At 55.3% G+C, this 20703-nt stretch overlaps 1 protein-coding gene across 1 annotated transcript in view; it reads right to left on the bottom strand.

Annotated features, from left to right (window-relative positions):
- The window catches only part of PDE9A (phosphodiesterase 9A), a gene marked incomplete at its 5' end in the record, with an annotated part of 91232 nt that overhangs the window by 59630 nt on the left and 10899 nt on the right, over window positions 1–20703 (bottom strand). Inside the window, 2 exons of the mRNA XM_082625526.1 lie at window positions 4608–4685; window positions 5973–6043. Coding sequence (XP_082481652.1) covers window positions 4608–4685; window positions 5973–6043 — 149 coding nt within the window. The remainder of the gene's footprint in view (window positions 1–4607; window positions 4686–5972; window positions 6044–20703) is intronic.

The raw sequence follows: 20703 nt of genomic DNA, 5'->3' as shown, positions 1-20703 counted from the left end.
CATTGATGCTGGGGCAGTGAGTGGAGAGACGGGATCCCAGGCCCGAGGGGTGCAGAAAGGGGTCTTCCCTTCCCCTCTTTCTCTTCTCTCTCCCTCCCCTGCAGCCACAAGGACTGTCTTCCCCTGCTCCCCACAGGCCTGCGCTGGCCAGGAGGTGACAGTGACGGCACAGAGGAGGTGCCGGAGGTGTGGATGGGGAGAGATGGAGCCGCGCATCCCGAAATGCCCCCGCTCCCCGTGTCAGAGGCGCTGACCACAGCGGGCTCCCCAGGGTCACTCTTGGCCTTTGGTTCCTTAATCCTCTTCACTCAGCTGCAGGAATGTTCTCAGAATCAGTTATGTTGCTTCCACGATTGAATAAACTCCTGCCTCAGCCTAAATTGAGTTGCAGCTTCATCATTTCTTCCTCAACAACAGAATTGAGATAAACCACTTTTCATTTGCCTTGAACCTGTATTTGTCTTTTTCCAAAATGCCTCTTTTCAAACACGTTTAGTGGGAGCTGCGCCGGAATCCAGGAAGCATTTCTCCCCAGCTGAGGGGATGGGCACACACACCATCCTTGTAAGTGCTCAGCCATTTCATCTGGTGGACAGCTTCACGTATCACAACTTGGCTAAAACTGGAAATAAAGGAGCGTTTGTATCACGTGTGTGCCGTGCCGTCCTGGCTCTCCCCTCTCTCCACACGCCCCATTTTTCCTCATACTACTTAAGGGTCTGTGTCTCTCCTTCAACAAGGATCTTGAAGCAGCAGAGGCAGAAACGGAAGGGTGGTCAAGAAGCAACACGCGGGCCTCCCTGGTGGCGCGGTGGTTGAGAGTCCGCCTGCCGATGCAGGGGATACGGGTTCGTGCCCCGGTCTGGGAGGATCCCATATGCCGCGGAGCGGCTGGGCCCGTGAGCCATGGCCGCTGGGCCTGCGCATCCGGAGCCTGTGCTCCGCAACGGGAGAGGCCACAACAGTGAGAGGCCCGCAAAAAAAAAAAAAAAAAAAAAAAAAAAAGAAGCAACACGCTGGTCAGCGGGACACCATGGGATCCACAATGTCCCCTTGTCCAGAAAGGAGCACTAGGACCAGACGCTCAGTACCGCCGAGCGTGACATGAACGAAGCTGGGATGTGTCTACTTGTGTTTGTTAGTCTTTAGGAATGAGGGTGATTAGCAATCAATCACCTTTCATATCAGTTCCAAAAGAGAGAGGAAGCTACTCAGCCCATTGCTAGGTTAGAGCCTCTCTGACTTAGGTAAATATGTACCAGGTTATTTAAAATGCTGGTCTGAACATTCTCTGATCGTTAAGGGAAGAAGCATTTTGAAGGAAGAGTCAGAAGGTCATGAGATTTGGTTTGAAATGAGCCGAAAAGTTTAGTGTAAGAGATGGGAAAACTGGGACCCCGACTTCTTTCTCTCTCTCTCTCTCTCTTTTTTTTTTTTTGCTGTACGCGGGCCTCTCACTGTTGTGGCCTCTCCCGTTGCGGAGCACAGGCTCCGGACACGCAGGCTCAGCGGCCATGGCTCACGGGCCCAGCTGTTCCGTAGCATGTGGGATCCTCCCGGACTGGGGCATGAACCCATGTCCCCTGCATTGGCAGGTGGACTCTCAACCACTGCGCCACCAGGGAAGCCCAGGACCCCGACTTCTGATCAGTAACCAGGTGGTCACAGTCAAGAGCCCTTGTAATTTGGAGAAGAGGCTGTGAAAAGCGGCCCCTGCGAGTGTGAACTGGGCAGAAAGCAGGCAAGGTGGACAAGCTGGCACCTGCAGGAGAGCCTCTCCCGGGAGGTGGTTCCTGAATCCGAGGCTGGGGGCAGGGTACAGGTGTTGACAAGGCTGGACTGAAGGGCTGCAGGGTCTTCAGTGGTGGAGGAAGCTGGAGGGACATGACCTGACTTGACCATCCTCCGGGAGGAAACAAAATTCATCCAGCGCTTTCCGAGAAGGGGAAACCCTGTGTCTGGTAGAGGTGACCTTCTGGTCACTGGCAGGCTGAGCACCCACCTGGGGGTCAAGAGTAGTTTCTTAGGTTTTGTCCACTTTACACCAGTGATTCTCACCCTTGCTGCATGTTGGAATCACCCGGTGAGCTTTAAAAAAAAAATCCCTCAAAAATCCACATTTCCTGGGTCCTAGTGGGGCTCTGGTCACCAGAGCCTTTTTGATGATCCCTGGTGGTTTGAACCTGCAGGCAGGGCTGACGGTCACTGGTTTGGCTGGACTAGGTTATACCACGCATGTTTAGAGGGGGCGGGACCCCCGACGGCAGCTGGAACCATGGGACCGGAGAATTAGAAGCAAACGGAACAGATCGGAGGCCGCGCTGGGGCTCGTGTGTGACCCGGGAGGGGGAGGTGAGCGGGCGGGAAGGGAACCTTGGGGAACGCTGCCTTTCAGGGGCAGAGTGGGAAGCAGACGCAGACGGGGGGAAGGTGATGGAGGCAGCTGGTAAAAGGAGAAATCCATGATCTCAAATGCGGGGAGCAGACAGAGACAGGGGAGGGGATGCCCAGTGCTGAGAACAGTGATTAAGGAGGTCCCGGCCCACAGCATTGCCACCTGGGAACCTGCAGAAATGCCAGTTCTGGGGCCCCGAGGGGGTGGGGAGAGGGAGGGAGGGGGCTCTGCTTCAGCCAGCCCCCCGGGGTGTGCGTGAGGCTGGTGGCCTGGGGGACCCCGGGCAGCTCTGCGACGAGAAAGCCGTGGGGACCACATCCACCGGTTCTCAGCCTTGCCACCACTGACATTTGGGCAGGTGAGTCTGGGGTGGAACCAGTCCTGGGCACTGCGGGATGTAGAGCAGCAGCCCTGGTCTGCCCGCTGGATGCCAGAGACCCCATCCCCTGGCGTGGCAGCCAAAATGCTCCAGACTTCGCCAAGTGTCTCCTGGGGAACCAAACTGCCCCCCGTTGAGAAGGGCTGGCACAGAATAAAGAGCCAAAGGAGATACGATGAGGAGACAGAACAGAATCGACAAACTACAAACTGCTTGAAATTAATTCGGGAAAAACGCAGCTTTGCCCCATCAGACACCGGCTTGCGCGGACAGGGCACTTCCCCCTGACGACATCGTGGTATCTTGTGGACGTCAGGGGTGACAGGTCACTCGTGACTTTCCTTATGAATACACATCTGGGTCAGGCTGGAGCTTATGCCACAATTTACGACAATCTTCCTGGAGCCTCTGGGGATTCAATTAGCATCGCTCCTTCCGGGGAGCCCGGAACCGATAATCAGAGCGTAATCAGAGCCAGAATGCGTGGGGCCAGAAGCTCCTGATGACGAAATTAAAAATTCAGGAGAAAAAAAAAATTCAGGAGATTGATGGATGCAGTGGAGCGGGAGGGGAGACCGGGTGGAAGCACCCAGATGCTCGGGGAAGGACAGTGCTGGCCGTTCACCACGGAGCTCGGAGGACACTGGAGGCTGTTCAAATGTTCTAGGACTTTGTACCTCCCAAGGGTTTGTTACTTGCCGGGCTTTCTGCACCAAAGCCTGGCAGTCTTTGCGAGGTCTTGAGCCCTTGCCTGGGGCCAGGCATCCTGCACCCAGGCCGGCGTGGATGGCTGACAGGTGGCTTCGGGGGACAGAGGAAGAAGAGCTGGTGCCCATCCCTGGGCGCTCAGGTGTGCACACACCTTTGGTCGGGGGAACCTTCTGGGCACCTACGGTGGAGGTCCCAGGGACCCCATCATGGGAGCCCAAATATTCCCACGCTGCCATCAGGGGCCAGGGCCCTCCAGTGGCCGGGAACTTCGAGGGTCTGCCTGGGCATGCTCTCTCTTGCGGCTGGAGCAGCTGGCCTGGTTCAGTCGGGGGGCGGGCACACCCTGATGGCCGGATTGACACGTGTCCCTCGCAGGGGGATGCAGCGAGGGGTAGGGGTAACAGGGGTCCCGAGGGGCACCCCACTCCCAATCACGCTCCTGCTTCCAGCCTCGCAGGGCACGTGGGCTGGATTCTGCCTGGCCCTGCTGCAAATACAAAGTGTGGACCACCGGGGACCTCGCCAGCCGCTGTGCAGAGGGGCGGGCGTGGAGGGGAGAGGCTCTGCTTGGAGCCCCTCCCTCCGACCACATGCACCCGGGCTGTTTTACAGATGTTCACAGGTGCGTTTACTGCCCAAGCCTTTTCCTCTCTAGGTCTCTCCTGGTTTCGGTCCTCTGGCCCCCAGGCTTTCCACTCCCAAATGTCCGCCGTCTTGGGCAGAGTAGCCGGTGGACAGTGCTTGACAACTCCAGGACTTGCCCCAGGGGGTCAACGCCCAGCGCTGCCCAGGGAATCTGGTCGGGGAATCTCCTGCCCGGATGGACTGGGGGCAGCTCTGCTACCGCCACTCAGTGCCTCGGTTTCCCCATCTGTAAATGCCCCCTCAGAGGGCTCTGGTGGAGCCTCGGAAAGGTCACACTTAGAGCTGCTACTGTCTTGCAAAGTGACAAGTTCTGCAAAGGAACCAGCGGCCTCCTTCCCAGACCCTCCCATCTTTGGTTTAAATTCAGATTTTCCTGCAGCAGTAATTTAAAAAACAACCATGGAGACCCTGCCGTGCATGCAGAGAGCTGTCAGACACACCACGAGAAGGAGCTGACGTAGCCCACCAGCCGCTTACCGTTCCGAATTGGTAGGCATGGTGGGGTCGATGGAGACCATGGCGTCGTCCGTGGTCAGGAGGGAGATGGTCGTGTTCCTGGAAGACAGCAGAAGCCAGTGTCTTCACCCCGCTATTGTCCCCTGGGTGCACACTTGAATCTGGGCCTCCCATGAGGTAGGAGCCCGGGTAGCAGGCCTGTCCTGCCCAAGGGGCCATGAGGAGTCGGCCTCAGGACACTGGCCCTCAGCTTGTAAACCAAGTTACGGGCTGTGTGTGTACTTCTAAATCCTCAGCAGATGTGTAAGTAATTTAAAATGGGAATTGGAGAAAGTGTCATTGGTTGAGTTGGGAGATTAAATTGTGGTAAAGTAGAAATGAACATTTGTATCAGCCAGGGATGAATTCAGGGTTTGCCTTTCTACTTCATTTCCTGTGGGAGTCTATCTAAATGGGCAAAAAGCTCTCCTACCAGACAGTTTTAAGTGGATACATTGAATCTTCCTCCAACTTCTCATCTGTGGGGTCTTTCACGCGAGGTGTTGCCTTAACCACGTGACTTAACTCTCTGGTCTTCAGTCGTGTATCAAAATCTGTGCAATGGGGGTGACACCTGAAACCCAGGTTGTTCTGAAGAATAATATTTATTTATTTCTTAGCACATTGCTTAATAAAAGATGCCCCAAACTGTGGGCTATTCCTTGCTGCTACAAACCGCTACTTGCTGTAACTTCAGGTGTGTAATCTCATCCCTGACTCTCCTTTTACTCACCTGACTCTGAAAGGCTCCTACTGTCCTTGTCTCTCACCCTTCTTGACCTGGGTCATAACTTTAGTTAACTGCAGGCCAGAGCTGCTCCTCATCACTCTCTATAGTTGGGAAGTTAGGACAGAAAATCCACTTGCTGGAACAAAATGTTGATTTGGGGAAAAGAATTCTTCTGGAATTCTTATGGTTCTATAAGGTAGATTTCCAGTCTTTTCAACCTATTTCTGACATCAGTCTTTCCCTAAACCTTGATCTGTGATGAGCCCCTCTCTCCCCCTTGCTGGATCATTTGGGGCTGGGGGACCAAAGTCTAAACACTACCACTGTCCTTTACCCTTTCTCCCAAAGCAAAGGAATAAGTGAAAGAAACTCTTAAGACAGTAGTTTCTGCCTAATTCCGCCCAAAGGTTCCTTCTGTGTAGCACAGCGGTGGCTGAAAAAACCTCCAGGGACTCATCCACTGACTCGAAAGGTCCCGAGTGCAAGGTACAAGGTGAGCCCACGGGCCCTACCACACCTCTTGTCCCCTAGACTCGGCCACTTGTCCTCCCAGGTACCTGTCCCTCCAGGTGAATTTAAAGGCGTCCCTCTGGCGGGGGCAATTCCGGGTCACTCACCGAGGCAGGCCGGTGGCGATGCAGAACAGGTCCATAATGTCGCTGGAGTTGCAATACTTGCTGAAGACCACCTGCAAAACAGAAGCAGAAGGCCGTGAGGGACAGGCGGGAGCAGGGCAGCTGGTTTCCATGGTGACGTCAGATGCCAGAGCTTTCTCTCCGGTCCCGACCTGCAGGTTAATTTTACAAAGAAAAAACGAAATAACCGTGGGCACTGGAATGTTACACGCACGTCTCTTCACTGAGTCGATTTATACAGGTTGAGAAAAACGTCACTCTTTTGTTCGCTGAAAAGAGTTGTGAAAAACAACGCTATCACCCACGTAAGGACACCTGCACTGACATGCTGCCTCGTGCCCCTCACGGCGATGTCCGACGCACCATCGACAACCTCGGCTTAGTGATATCACACCGCAGGGGGTCTCCAACGACCTCCGGGGCCATATGCAAAATAAATTTAAGATCATTAGCTTAAAAACAAAAGATTGCCTTTTAGGATTTGGGGGCTGAGGTGCAGGACCAAATCCAAGAGGGAATCACCCTGAGAAAGGGTCCGATTGGAACCGTCGGTCTGCATAGTGAACAAATTTCACTGGAGGCAAGTTTACACACGGCCTGGGTGTCCAGTCCCTGCTGGACAGGAGAGAAACACATCACATCAGCATCTTTTGTCCGAGGGGCCCCGATTGTGAATCTGGCCTCCGGAACCCCTCCCTGGGAGAGGGGGCTTCATGTACAGAGAGGGGGGTTGCTCTCCAAGGCTGGACAGTGAACGGGACAGTCCACGCCAAGGCCCCCGTTTTCACCAAAATGGAGGTTTTCCTTCACCATCTTCCCTGGCTAATTGCTGTAAGGCCCCTCTTGCTCACCAGGAGTCTGTGGGCGTGGGGAGAGCCAAGCTGAGGAGAGTGGGTATTTTTCAGTGCCCAGAGCGCTATTTTTTCAGCCAGATCAGTTTGCATCTTTTTTTTACTGGAAACAGTAAAACAGAGTAAGCAGAGATTTCTCCCCGCAAACGTAGCTGTTCCCTGACTACCACGGCCTCCTGTGTGCTGCTGGCCTGACTACGCTGAGACTCAGCCAGCACCACTGCCCGGGCTGCCCGCTTGCCCGCCGAGGTGGTATTCGCACCCTTGGTGACAGGGCCTTTGTTCAGCACTGTCCACCCCACGGCCACCGGCCTGGCTCGGAGCTGGTCCTGCCTGGACCCCTGCAGCAGCCCCTGCACTGGCCCTGCTGGGTCTCAGCCCAGCACCCACCCTTGGTTTCTAGAACTCAAACCTGGTTGTACCGCTTTTCTGTGCAGACACCTCTGCTGCCCCGCACGCCCACCGGAGAAGGTCCACCTCCTCGCTGGGCACCTGAGGCTCTGGGGTGTGTCCCTCGAGGCTGTGCCCTCGCCAAGCTCCCGCCCCTGCCTCACTCCGGTCCATGGGTGCCCCTCCCTCGCCCTCTGCTCTGGGTTCCCCCTTCCCAGAGACCCTCCTCCGCTCTCCCTCCTCCCAGCCCTCGGGACTCAGGGGCAGTTTCTCCACACGGCCCCCCGACCCCACCGCCAGAGGAGTCTTGTGCCTTCGTCCCCTGGCGTTTTCACAACAGTGCGTCCCAGCGCCCCCAGCACAGGCCTTAGCTCACGCCTCGACCTTTGCAGCTGTGCCCAAGACAGGTGAGGTGCGGGGTCCTGGCCGTTTGCCCACTGACACGGGACCATTTCTGACTTTCCCACTCAAGCCTTTGTGAAGTTCGTGTCTACCTGGTGCAGGCTGACTGCGTGGGTTTATTCCAGACCCCAGTAAAAGGCGAGGGTGGGCCGAGGCAGAGGACAAGACAGCTCTGTCTGTGAACATTCGATCTGCCCGGAGATCCCGGCACAGGGCGAGGTGGCTGGCAGGTCACGACCAGATGCTGGTCAGGAGATGAGCGTGACCCCAGCAAGTCAGTGCTGACAAGGCCCTCCCCAGGGAGGGAGATGGGAAGAAAGACCAGGAGCTTGGAATATCCTGGGGGCCTTGACAAGAGGTGAGTTTGCCCAACTTTATAAGCACTGCAGATGAAATCTGGAGGAGCGAGTCTTTTGTGATGGATTCCTAGCCTCGGGATAGCAAATAATAGAAGCTTTAAGAAGTCCAGTTATGAAGCAGCAAAACAAACCCAGAAGGGCCCACAGGGCACCCTGACATTCTCGCTGCCCCTTTGTAAGCAATCCAGCCCAACCTAGTGAGGGAGGCTGGCCTTCTTCTGGGTCCAGAAGAGTCTTTGAGATTATTTTTGACTGGGGGGGTGGTGGTGGTGGAAGGAAATCAGAAATAAGCAGAAAAGATTGCATCGGGTGTCTCCCATTACAATGGAAAACCATGCCGTGTCCATCTGTAAATCCATTTCAACATTTCCTCTACTGTATAGAAATGCAGGGTTCTCTGCCTGCACTTCTGAACTGGTTGTAACATCTTGCTGTTTCCCTTGTTCAGCAAACAAGTTAGTTTGACGCGTGGCCATTTCACATCTGTGCGAGAGTCAGGCTTCTGCCTTATTTAGTTAGTTAGTCAATGAGCCTTTAGCAGGGCCAACGCAGGTGAGAGGCTGGGGTGAAGCATCCCGTGAACCCTAACATCGGAAGTGCTTGGACAGCCTAGTTCTCGGCCGGGTGTCAGGAGAAGCTCCCGGCCTAGATGGGTTGTTCCTGGTGTGGGAAACCAGCCCCTGTAGCACAAAGGCTTGGCTGGCCTGGGAAGAAGCCCTCCCCAGCCCCCGTCACCAGGCAGCCTGGTCAGGAGGGCACAAGGCTTTCTGTTCCCAGGCTGAATCATTCTGCAAATCCTTTATCCTCTATCCAGAAATAAACAGCGGGGGAAAAAAGCGCTGGTGACATGAAATTTAAACGTGAAAAGTGGAGGCAGCATGATTAACAGAGAAATAAGGGTCTTATGCTGCCCCGGGGCTGTGGCTCATCGGTAAGCACGGCAGGTCACCCCAGACCCTTTCATGTGGCTTGGTCAGCAGCACCGCGATGTTAAGGACAAGAGAAAACAAGGCGAGCCCAGAGGCCTCCCTTCTGCTGGATGCTGGTGCTCCCTCACATCCAGCTGGGACCTGTGAATGCCAGAGGGCACTTCGGCATCTGGAACCTTCCTGCTGCCTGCAGAGCTGGGTAACAGATACTCACGGAAACCAGCCACCCGCCAAGCTGTGTTCTGAGGGGTCCCCAGAGGAAGCAGCACACAGAGCTGGACGAAGCTCCCCTGGGCCCAGCCCGTGAGGGGTCAGGGGGTCAGGGGGTCAGGATCACAGTCCAGGCTTCCCTCTGTCCAGCAGACACACGTGACCCAAACAGCTCGCGGGCTCTGCGTGGCGTGAAATATCTGTATTCACCCCCCACCCACCCAGCGACGGTGTCCTGGCAAGAGCAGGGGGTCCTGCGCTCCCCGTCGGTTATTCTTCTATCCATCGGTTCCCTCCCAGTGCCTTGCCCACCCCTCCGCGTCATGGGCAAGACCGCCACCACCCCATAGCCTCAGTTTGCCTTTCTGCGAATGGGGTCCATCACGCCAGCTGCACCTGCCTCTCAGGGCTGAGTGGGCAACACGTGGGGGAACATGCTTGAACAGAGCCCTCAGGACACTGCCGCCCTGACACAAGATTCAGCTGCGCACCAGATCTGCTGCTGTGAATCTCCCGGTCCCCACTGGCTCTAAAATCCTGACCATGGATGGAAGTCTCTGGGGCTCTTCAAGTTGCCAACTGCACCCAAAGTGACTTGTGACCCTCCTTTGTCTGGCACCCAATTTTATTTCAGTAGGACCTCAAATGTACGACTGCAGGATTTCCAGAGCGTGAAGAAAGGACATGTAACCCAGCTCCTCCGTTTCCACTGTTTCTTGGTAGGCGGGGGACCCTTGGCTCCAGAAAGGCAGGGATGGAGCCCGGGGTGGGAGCTCCAGGCCACGGGCTCTCGGCAGGATGGTGCTGGGGCTTTGTGGGGAGCGACCAACAGTCAGTGCAGACAAGGAAGAGACGTGAGTGTCCCGGGGCACACACGGGTTGACCGGGTTTTCTGGCTCAGTGCATGGTTGGGACTGGCCTTGAGCCATCCCAGTCGGGCAGCCCAGGAAATGGGCCCAGCGCTCTGGTCAGGGCTGTGCCCTCCCAGGCGGGTTGCTGGGTGGGGACCTTTCTGAAGACATCCTGCAGGCCTGTCCTTACAGGTGGGGACTTGGGAGCGAGACCCAGGGGACTGCCGTGGCCCAGCCACAGCCCTCAATGCACAGGGCGCCTCCCTAGAGCCCTGGCCAGGCAGCCCTGGCCCCTGGGGACCCTGCCCCTGCCCGCAGCCTGACCTACAACTGTCGGGCCAGCACACAGTCTCCTTTCCTCGGGAGAACTTCACTAAGCGATCCGGAGCTGGTGGCAATTGGGGTGAATCACAGGGTCACGGGGAGTCTGACCTGGGCTGACCACATCAGGCCACCCACGAGACCACTAAGGAGGCGCAGCCCCCAGAGAAGGCGGGTAGGGAGGCCGGATCACAGCGGGCAGAGGGGAGCAGCAGAGGGCAGGAGAGCCCAGTGTCTTGAGTTGCCAGATACGCACGGTTCTGTTTCTTGGTATCAAAAGCACCTGCATCAACATACTTAGAACCCAGGGCTGGTAACCGTGGAGCAGATGGTCAGAGCACTGCCAGCTCGCGTCCAGGCTTAAAGAGACAGGACGGCACTTTCTAAAGGCCTGGGGGTGACTTGTCCATTCTGAGTCCAGAGGCCTCTTCCCGGGACGGGATTCTATTGTGTTTTCCTCTCTCCCCCTGGACTCCCCATTCAGAGGCTCATGGAGGGGAGAATGCAGGAAGCAGCCGCTGAGTTCCCGTGTTCCAGCCACACGCTGCTGTTTGCCTGTCGAAAAGCAGGAGGACAGATGGTCTCCGGGCCGCCAGGCAGCTCAGATAGACGATCACCGAGTTTCCCATTATGAGGTTAGGAGGATGGAGATTCGATCATCGCCCAGCCGGGGCTCCTGGAGGGCACTCTCTGGTCTTCTGCAAACCAACCCAGCATGAAAGGGTTTCCACGTTCCTCGGGAGAGATTCCAACCAGGACCTTCCACTGGGAAACGCAGCTTCGTGTTTCAGCATGAGGACAGCGTGCAGGGAGCGGCTGAGATGTTCTGGATTGGAAACCAATCCCGATGGGCTGTACACTGGACGGGAGACGGGACACAGGCAATCCAGCAACGACGGGGGCGGGACTGGGGCCCCAGGCTTCAACGAGACCCACAGAAGCCCTGAGATGTTCATCCACGGATGGGGGCAGCCCCGCCTCTGCTGGACCTTTCCCGGGAGGGTCTTCCACCTCTTGTGAGGGCCCTGCATCCGGCTTCCCCACCTTCGGCCCTAGAAGCTTCCAGGGTTCCTTCCAGTCTGCCTCTCCTTTCAGGCTGTGCTCTGGCTCACCTGCTGTGTTTTTGCGAATCTAAAAGGTGCAGAATTAAGCCCGATGTGTCCCATTCTCCAGTTTGGAGGGGCTGGTTCAGCAAGATACCTCTGGTGACCAGTCCGTCAGTTCAGCAGCGGACTCCGCCACGGGGAGGCTGCCCGGACCGTGACACACACGGTTTCACCGGCTCAGGCTCTGTTTCCCTTGCTCCCGGCTCCACTCCCAGCCCCCGTCCATGTGTCCGCAACTGTGGCACGTGGCTGACCAGCACCTGCTTCCATGTCTGCCCCACGATGGTCGTGGCTGCCATGCTGGTGGGTTTTCAGACCTGGAGGCTGAGTCCCGCTCTATCCGTGGGCCCAGAGCCTGGGGCTGCTGGCCCGGGTGGGTGCCCAGGTGGCGCAAAGATGCTGTATTCCATCTTCGCCAGATATTAGCTCTGATTTTTGCAGCATGCATTTGAGGATTATGACCCCTGACGCACTTAAAATCCACGTATGGATTCATGCAGGTGAAGCTTCTTAAAAGAAAGTTTCAAAAAAGTGCTGGTGTTGATGTCCATCACCCGCTGTCCTCTGCCTTCCTGCCTCCCCGCTTTAAGGCGGTGGATGGAGGAGAAGTCGTGGGGGGCTGGCTGCTGGTGCCGGGCGTCCGCGGTCCAGGCACAGGATGAGCCTGGCTGCTGGAAGGCGGTGGAGGTTGGGGAGGGCCACCCTGGGGGCGGTGCTCAGGCACGAGAAAGATTTCGAGTAGAGCATCCTTTCATTTGGGCTCCACAGGTGAAAGCGACTTGTCACTGTCCCTGCCCCATTTACGCTGGTCATTTAGGCATTTGTTCAGCGCAAATGTTGTCGGCAGTGGCTGCCGAGCACACAATTTCCTCTGCTGAGTAATGGGGAGCCCGCCCCGGAGGGGCAGTGATAACAGAGCAGAGATAACCAGAAAGCAGAGAGACAGCACCGCCCCCCCGTCCCCAGACCCCGCACCTCTAAGCACCCTCGGGGGCTGGGATGAGCACCCTTTGTGCCTGCGCTCGGAGAGGGGAACCTGACTTTGGTTTCCTATTTCTATCTGAGGCACTTCCTTGCAGCTGCTGAGAACATTTCTTGCTGGGTTTGTCAAATTTTGGTTTGGACTGGCATGGAGTCAGTGACCACTGGAAGCTGTGGGTTTCTCACTCAGACATCTGTGGCTGTATATTGCGAAATGCTTCCAGTCCTGGACAAATAAGATAACCAAACGGCAATTTAGGTTTGGGTTGAGAAAGACAAAACCCACCACTATCACAAAAGAGAAGTTCAGTTTGTGGATGCTGGAAGGGGACCAGGGACCAGGCAGGGAGGGGGACGGTCAGAGGCCTCCTGAGACTGTAGTGTGTCCCCGGGAACTTTCTCGGCCAGGCCGGCTACAATCTTCTTCACCAGGGAGACAGCTCACGGAGCTCGTAAACCAGGATGGTATTAGTTCCCTTTCAAAATCATTAAAAGCTATCCATGTCAGGGAAGTTGTGCTTTTGGGGTTGGCTGCTGTAAAACATGCAATTACGTTCGTCTTGCTGTTACGCTCACACCGCACGTGAAATTTTTTATTCGACTGCATTAGCAACAATTTTCACAGAGCGTCTTTGAACTTGGAGTAATGAATCTCGAGCAAAATTTTCCTCGTTGTAATTCTTCTGCAGTTTTTCCCCGAAGTGATTTTAAACGGCTACAGCTGAAGCTGAGAGCCGGGGTGCGTAGACACCAGGACGCCGAGGTCCTGAAGCGGGCACGGAAGAAAGGCACTTCTCCTTTCCCAGCAAGTGGTCCTTCCTGAGGGCACGTGGCGAGCTCTGTTCCTCCACGCGGCACCCGGCTCCGGTTCCTTCCTCTGTTAATGAGAACTCGACGCCTCTTCCAGCGACGTGCACTCTGGCCCCTCCTCGCTCCATCCATGTCGGCTATTGATCTCAGCCCCCCGGCATCTTAAATCTCAGCACTGACACTTCATCATACTCATATTTACTTGATGATGATGAATTTTATGCGTCACACGGCATCAGAAATCTCCACCCAACCAAACTAGGGTACTGACTTCTAAAAATAGCCACATTGGCCTCCAAGAAATGGAAGGCAAACCACCACATTGGGAGGAACGAAAAAGTGATGGAGAGCCCGAATCTGGAAGCAACCCAGGTGCCCTTTAACAGGTGAATGTTAAACAAACTCTGGTCTGTCCACACTGTGGGTGAATTACTGATCTACACAACTGAGATGGATTCCAAGGGATTTATGCTGCGTGAATACAAGCCAACCCCAAGAGGTTACATGCTGTATGATTCCACTTATACGACATTCCTGAAATGACAAAATTATAGAGATGGAGAACAGTGTTACATACTGTATGATTCCACTTACATGACATTCCTGAAATGACAAAATTATAGCGATGGAGAACAGTGTCAGCGATGGGGGTGGGGGGTAGGAGGGTGGGGCTCCGGGGGGAGGATGGAGGTGGGCGTGGTCACAAAAGGGCCGGGACTGTCCTCTACCGTGACTGTGGTGGTGGATAAGAGACCCTACATATGTGATTGAATTGTACAGAACTCAACATGCACACTCAGATGAGCACAACAAAATGGGGAAAGTCTGCATAAGGCAGGGGACTGTCTCACGGTTACATCCTGGCAGTGACCCTGTACCGTGATTTTGCAAGATGTTACACTGGGGGAAACGGGGTGAAGGGTACACAGATCATTCTGCAGTATTGCTCACAACTGCACGCTAATCTCCCATTGTCCCCAAGAGCTTATCTGAATCAAGTGAAGGCACCAACTCTGGCTGGCAGTGGGGAGAGGGATGCCCTTCCAGGAACGTGTGTCCAGACAGCGCTGCTGGGAAACAGTGTGGCCATATGTGTGCCCTTTGACCTGGAATCCCATTTCCAGGAACTGCTCTTAAGAAAATAACAGCAAACGGGGCTTCCCTGGTGGCGCAGTGGTTGAGAATCTGCCTGCCAATGCAGGGCACACGGGTTCGAGCCCTGGTCTGGGAAGATCTCACATGCCGCGGAGCAACTGGGCCCGTGAGCCACAACTACTGAGCCTGCGCGTCTGGAGCCTGTGCTCCGCAACGGGAGAGGCCGCGACAGTGAGAGGCCCGCGCACCGCGATGAAGAGTGGCCCCCGCTTGCTGCAACAAGAGAAAGCCCTCGCGCAGAAACGAAGACCCAACACAGCCAAAAATAAATAAATAAATTTAAAAAAAGAGACAATAACAGCAAACGTAATAAAGAGAGCATTTATTAAGTGCCAGGCAGTGTTCTAGTCACCTCCCAGGCTTAGGCCCAAACCACTCCCCTGCATGGCCCCTTTGCAAGCAAAGAGCTAGTGGGGTTGTTCCTCGTGCGTTAGTTATTGCAGAGAAATGGAATTAAGATGAATATCTCAGAGCAATGAAATGATTACATCTTAGTAAGTCTCAACGATGGAACACTATATAGGCATTAAAATCATGTTTTTGAATACCGCTAATGTAATGCTGAGTGACAATGATCAAAATACAAAATTATGTAAAAGAAAGCGATTCTCTCTCCCTCTGTCTCTCTGAAAAGAAAACACCAGCAAGGAGAGGTCCTGAAATGTTCGTACTGTCTGGTGGAATAATGGGTTCTTTTCTTTTCTTTTTTATGCTGCTCTGTATTTTTCAAATATTCTACGATGAATACGCAGGGCTTTTATAACCAAGAGAAAGGTTATCTAGATCTAGAAGCTGAGGTTAATAACTGATAAGAGAACTGGCTTGTGGATATCTCTTCCTAACAGCGGGCTGCGCTGCATTTACATAAGATTCTTAGTAGAGGAAAAAAAGGTCTTTACCATTTTTATTTGGAACGAATACTCTTTGGCTTTAAGCCAAGCGGATGAGAAAATTAAATGACAAGTTAACCAGAGGACAAAAATCAGAATTTAAATAGCATTTGGCTAGGAGGAGAGGGAGCTGGTGCGGAGCCGGAGGCACCGGGAGAAAATCAGAGGCGACGGAGAGGCAGGGACCCTGCGGATGGGAAGCGAAGGGCAAGCTGGGTGCCTCCCGGGACAGACAAGAAAGCAGGTCCCACGGTTCTGTGCCAGCGGCAGGGACACAGCTGACTCGGGGCTGGAGGGATTGGCCGTGGCCCCCGGGGGACCCGAGTCCGTGCAGACAGAAGGGGCCACAGAGAAGCCGCATCCCCCATCCTCCTCCCCCCTCCCGCCGCCCCACCCACCTGAGACTCATGGCCCATGCGCTGGAACTTCCCGTTAAAGGATTTCTACGGCTTCAGACCCTAACCTGCTGTGCCTCACATCATGCATCTTCCAGACTCACCCCAGTGAGGTTTTCAGTGATCAGGATGCGTGTGGGGTCCTCCTAGGGGGCTGCAGTGAGCCTGGGCAGAAACCCCAAGGGGTCCAGACCAGCAGGTGGGGTGAGACCGGCCTGGGCGGGGGAGCCACGCCCCAGACATGGGAAGGGGGCATCTGGTTGACCAGCACTGCCCTGAGGCAGGAGCAGGGGCAGGTGGTGGAGGCCTGCCAGCACTGGGCTCAGCTTTCCTCACGTAAAGGCTCCTTTAGACACTAATTATAAAGCGAGTACTCAGCTGTAATAACATAAATATCAACGCAGCTGAGGAGGGACATGTCATCTTTGGGGTCGGTACCCACGAGGCTGCCCCCGACTGCTGTCCTGAGACCTGAGTGTCTTGTACATGCCTCCTGGCCGGCGAGTGGCAGGGCCGCACTGCCCGGGCCTTCGGGCCTCTCCACGGCCTCAGGACCGTGCAGGTCAGGGCCCTCCTCAGGCAGCGTTCTGGGGGCCAGTACAACGAGCTGAGGGTAACTGATGCTGAGGCCAATGCCAGCCTGCGGCTGCCATTCTGAACCCTAATTCCAAACACGGTGCTCACACAGGGACCCGCTCTGTTCCCAGTAATTCTCTGGTGGGTGCCGTAGATTTGAACTTACAGAATAAATGGGTACTAATACATGGCACTTAACTGCTTATCCAAGCTTTATATAGTAGGACTGTATGTAAAACTTTTTGAGAAAGAAAACAGTTCAGTTGCTAAAGTTATGCAATCGCTGCACTAGTTATTTGGCCATCCAGGCAGAAGGGGTGCCTGGCTGCGAGGCCAGTCAGTGAGTGACTGCCCTTAGCGGGCTACGGCTGACGGGTGGGCGCTGGGTTGGCTGGAGCCCACGCGTCTCCCGCTGTCTCACATCCCAGGATCGCCCTCGGCTGGGGCCAGAGTCGCACACTGCTCCAGGCACGTGCAGGGCAGAGGGGTGGGAAGGGAGGGGTCAGGGACGTGAGTTCACTTCCAGTCCCTCCTCCTACCAGCTTGACCCAGGGCAAATTTCTTCACCTTTTTGAGACTCTGATTCTTCATCTGCAGAGTGAGGATTATCATACCCCAGAGAAGGTTTCATCATGACATCCAGAGGGCCTGGTACATAGTCAGTGCTCAGTTAAGCGGCAGTTGTGATGACAGGGAGGGCCCCTTGAAACTTATGGATGTCTTCCCTAGAGACACAGAGGCTCCTCCTTGACCCCTCCAAGGCCATTTCACAAGCAAGAGGCGCTGAGGACGCACAGCCTTAACTTCAACATGTTGGCGTCCCTGGGTGGTTCATACATCGGGACATGAGGATACCTTAACCTGGGAAGGTCACCACAAAGCAGGCTCTGACGCGCTAACTGACCTCCCTGTGTTACCAACCACACCCAACCACGACCAAACCGCAGTGAAGACCAGGATGGTGTCAATAGCAATGTGTGTGAGTCAACAGGATCACCACATGGGATTTAAAAGACGCTGACGGGTTAAATGATCAATTCGACCTCACTGTGGTGAGTGTCAGTTTTCTTCTGGTAAACACGGAGCACAGTCTTTGCAAGGCGAGGTCCTTGTGGGCAGGACCCTGCTCAGCTCCTCTGTATTCCGTCTGGGAGCACAGGGCCTGTGCATCTGATCACGGGACACCGGTGCCCAAGTAGCCTCCTGTGTGAACAGGCTGAGGCTGAATTTTGCATCTGCTGGTTTTAGGTTATACCACTAAGGATGCCAATTCCACCACCACCTCCACCATCACCATCACCATCTGTCACCACCACCATCACCTCTACGATCACCATCACCACCACCACCAACTAGTGAGGTTGAACTCATGCTTGGTCCAGAACCTGAGCCAAGCATCTTACACCCTATGACCCTGGGTCCTTGGAAGGACCTCATAAGCTTGGGGTATCCTCCTCCTCCTCACAGAGGGGGACTCTGAGTCACAGAGAGAGAACCTGGCCTGGCCGGGTCCCTGTGGTCCTGGATACAAACTCGACCCGCCTGGCTCCAAGCCCAGAGACGCGTGCAGTGCCTGAAATCAGCCTTCTGAGTGGTGGCCCACGTGGGAACGAGAGGTGGTCTCTTGGCCTCTCGGCCACTATCACTCTCCTGTAACACTGTATGCATCCTCTGTTTGCCTTGTTCTCAAATGACTGATATTTCTGATTGCATACTGGAATGAATATTGATTTGGATCCCACACTCGGAAGAAAATAAACCAATCCAAATTCTTTTGCCTTTGTCTATCAGACCATGATTCATTTTTTAATAGCTTTTATAAACTGTGAAGCTTGTATAGGGCTTTGTCTACCCTCAAAGAGTATTTCAGTCTGGCCCCTGGTTCTTGTGCTCCAGGTCCACGAGAGAGATTGGAAGATGCTGGCCTTGAGGACTCGAGGGATGAGGCCGCAAGCCAAGGTATGCTGGCAGCCGCAGGAGGCCCAACAGGCAGGGACGGATTCTCCCCCAGGGCCTCTGCCAACACCTTGATTCCCACCCCCGTCATACTGATTTAGAACTTTTGGCCTCTGGACCAGTGAAAGAATACATTTCTGTTGTTTTCAGTCACGCTGTTCATGGCGATTTGTTACAGCAGTCCCAGGGAGCTAACAAACCCTCGGCCTCCATTCTGAGAAGGCTGGAATCTTTTATTGCAGGTGATGGGAGTCCTTGAAGCTGCATGAGGCATGGAGTGTCTGTAGGATTGGGACCAAACTGCAGGACGGGGCCAGGGAAGCACGGATTAGAGGGCGGAGACACTGGAAGCTCGGGAGCGGGTCAAAGGCTGTGATTCAGCCCCTAAGAGCTGCTGTGGGCCTGGGGGACGGTGAGGCGGGGAGGCTGGAAGGAAACAGCCCGGGAACTGTCCAGTCGCGGGCACTGTCCTGGATGTGTGCATGTTCCCTAGCAGGATGCGGCCAACCGGACTCTGTAAACCCCCACTTGCTCAGACTCTGGGCTGCCCTGAGGCTCAGTGGGATTTCAGGGCCCACTTTCCCGCTCAGGTCTGCAGCAGCCTCTACCCTGAATCCATCTGTCATGGCTGGTCCACTCACCGCTCTTGTCATCTTTCGGGGTTGCTTTGTTTCTGTTTTTTCTCGCTTCTAGTGTCTGAGGCCAAGCTTCATTGTTATAAATAATGGACCCCAGGGGACTGAAAATGCACAAAGCCAGGAGCCGGAAGAACAAGAAATGTGCTGAGGCGGAGTTCGACTCGGAGGGCTGCTTGACGCTAGGACGTGGCTGAGGGCGTCTGTCTGCTTCCCATTTGCTTTACTTCTTGAGATCTAACCCCAGTAAGAGGCGGCTCGTGGTCCACGAGCCTTGCACTTCCCCTCGATGGGCCCTCATCCTGCTACCCTGCCTGCGTCTCCCAGGCCTGTATCAGCTCTGCTGCATCAGGACTCCGAGTGTGGTCCCGGGAGACCCATCCTGGGCTCAGGGCTCCTGGGTGCCCCGGCTGGGAGGGGGCAGGTGGAGAGGACCTGGCGCCGAAGCCCCTCGGGGACCACCCATGGGGAGCCTTCCCCCAACATGCAGTCCCTCTGGCCCTGTTTCAAGGCAAAATGTGAGTGTGGCGGGGATCGGGGAAAGGCGAAAAGACAAGATGTAGAAGAAACTGCAGGAAAGCGAGACCTGTGACCAGGAGGCGGGAAGGGCCCCTCTCTCCAGCTCAGGCCAGAGAGCTCGGCTGTCCTGCAAAGCAAGCGTCCACGTCCCACTGTCATTGCCAGTGGGAATGAACCGGGAATCCGAGGGTTTTAGGGAAGCTGCGCCTTTCAGCCCTTTCCAGAGAACGATCAAGGCTTTCGGGGGAGGGCTGTATTTGGAGAAAGTCTTTAAAGAGGTAATGAAGTTAAAATGAGGCAATTGTATGAGTTTTCTGGGGCTACCGGAACAAAGTGCCACAAACGGGCAGCTTGAAACCACAGAAGTTTGTGCAGGCCGGGAGTCTGCAGTCAAGGTGAGGGTGGGCTTGGGTCCTTCTGGACGCTCTCAGGGAGCGTCCGTCCTCGTCTCTCTCAAGCTCTGGTGGCGGCCAGCAACCCCTGGGGCTCCCTGGCTTGTGGACACACGACCCCGGTCTCCACCTCCACCTTCTGTTCTCTGTATGTGCACATTCACTTCCCTCTTCTTAAAGGACACAGTCATGTGGGATAAAGGCCCCTCCTCGACCAGCATGACCTCGTCTCACCTTGGTTACATCTGCAAAGACCCTGTTTCCAAGCACAGTCCCATTCACAGGTACTGGGGGTTAGGACGTGGGCATATCTTTTGGGGGGGGGACACAATTCACCCCAAACAGTGGGGACCCACGGGAACAAAGACAGGACGAGGTGACAACGCAGGCAGGCGGGAACCTGCCAGAGGCACCTGGGGCCGTCACGCGGGCGCCCTGGCGAACAGTGGCGTGTGCACTGAGATGGGAACTCGGGGAGAAAGTCCAGGGAGCTGAGCTGGCCGTGGGGCGTGGGGGAGCCGAGAGGCTTCCATCTGCAGTGGGGGTGGCCTTCCTACCTCCCTCCATCACCTCCTGTATTTCCTTCTCTTTTTCTTTCTTTTTTTTTTTTTTGCGGTACGTGGGCCTCTCACTGTTGTGGCCTCTCCCGTCACAGAGCACAGGCTCCGGACACGCAGGCTCAGCGGCCATGGCTCACGGGCCCAGCCGCTCCACGGCATGTGGGATCTTCCCGGACCGGGGCACGAACCCGTGTCCCCTGCATCGGCAGGCGGACTCCCAACCACTGCGCCACCAGGGAAGCCCTTCCTTTTCTTTTTATTGCTTGAAATTTCATTAGAAAAATTGAGCACAGTTTTTCTGCCAGAAAAGAAATGTCTCTGGGCATGGGTGATGCCGGGGGCCCCGAGCGGGTCCAAGCCCCACCGTCCTGCATCTTATCCAGGCGGAGGCCAGCGTCCACCACTGGGAGAAAACCCCCCCGGGC

The sequence above is a fragment of the Mesoplodon mirus genome (assembly GCF_964341445.2).
Source record: "Mesoplodon mirus genome assembly, chromosome: 6".
Taxonomy (NCBI): Eukaryota; Metazoa; Chordata; class Mammalia; order Artiodactyla; family Ziphiidae; genus Mesoplodon; species Mesoplodon mirus.
The sequence above is the reverse complement of the archived record's forward strand: the minus strand, read 5'-3'. Positions and strand labels throughout refer to the sequence as shown.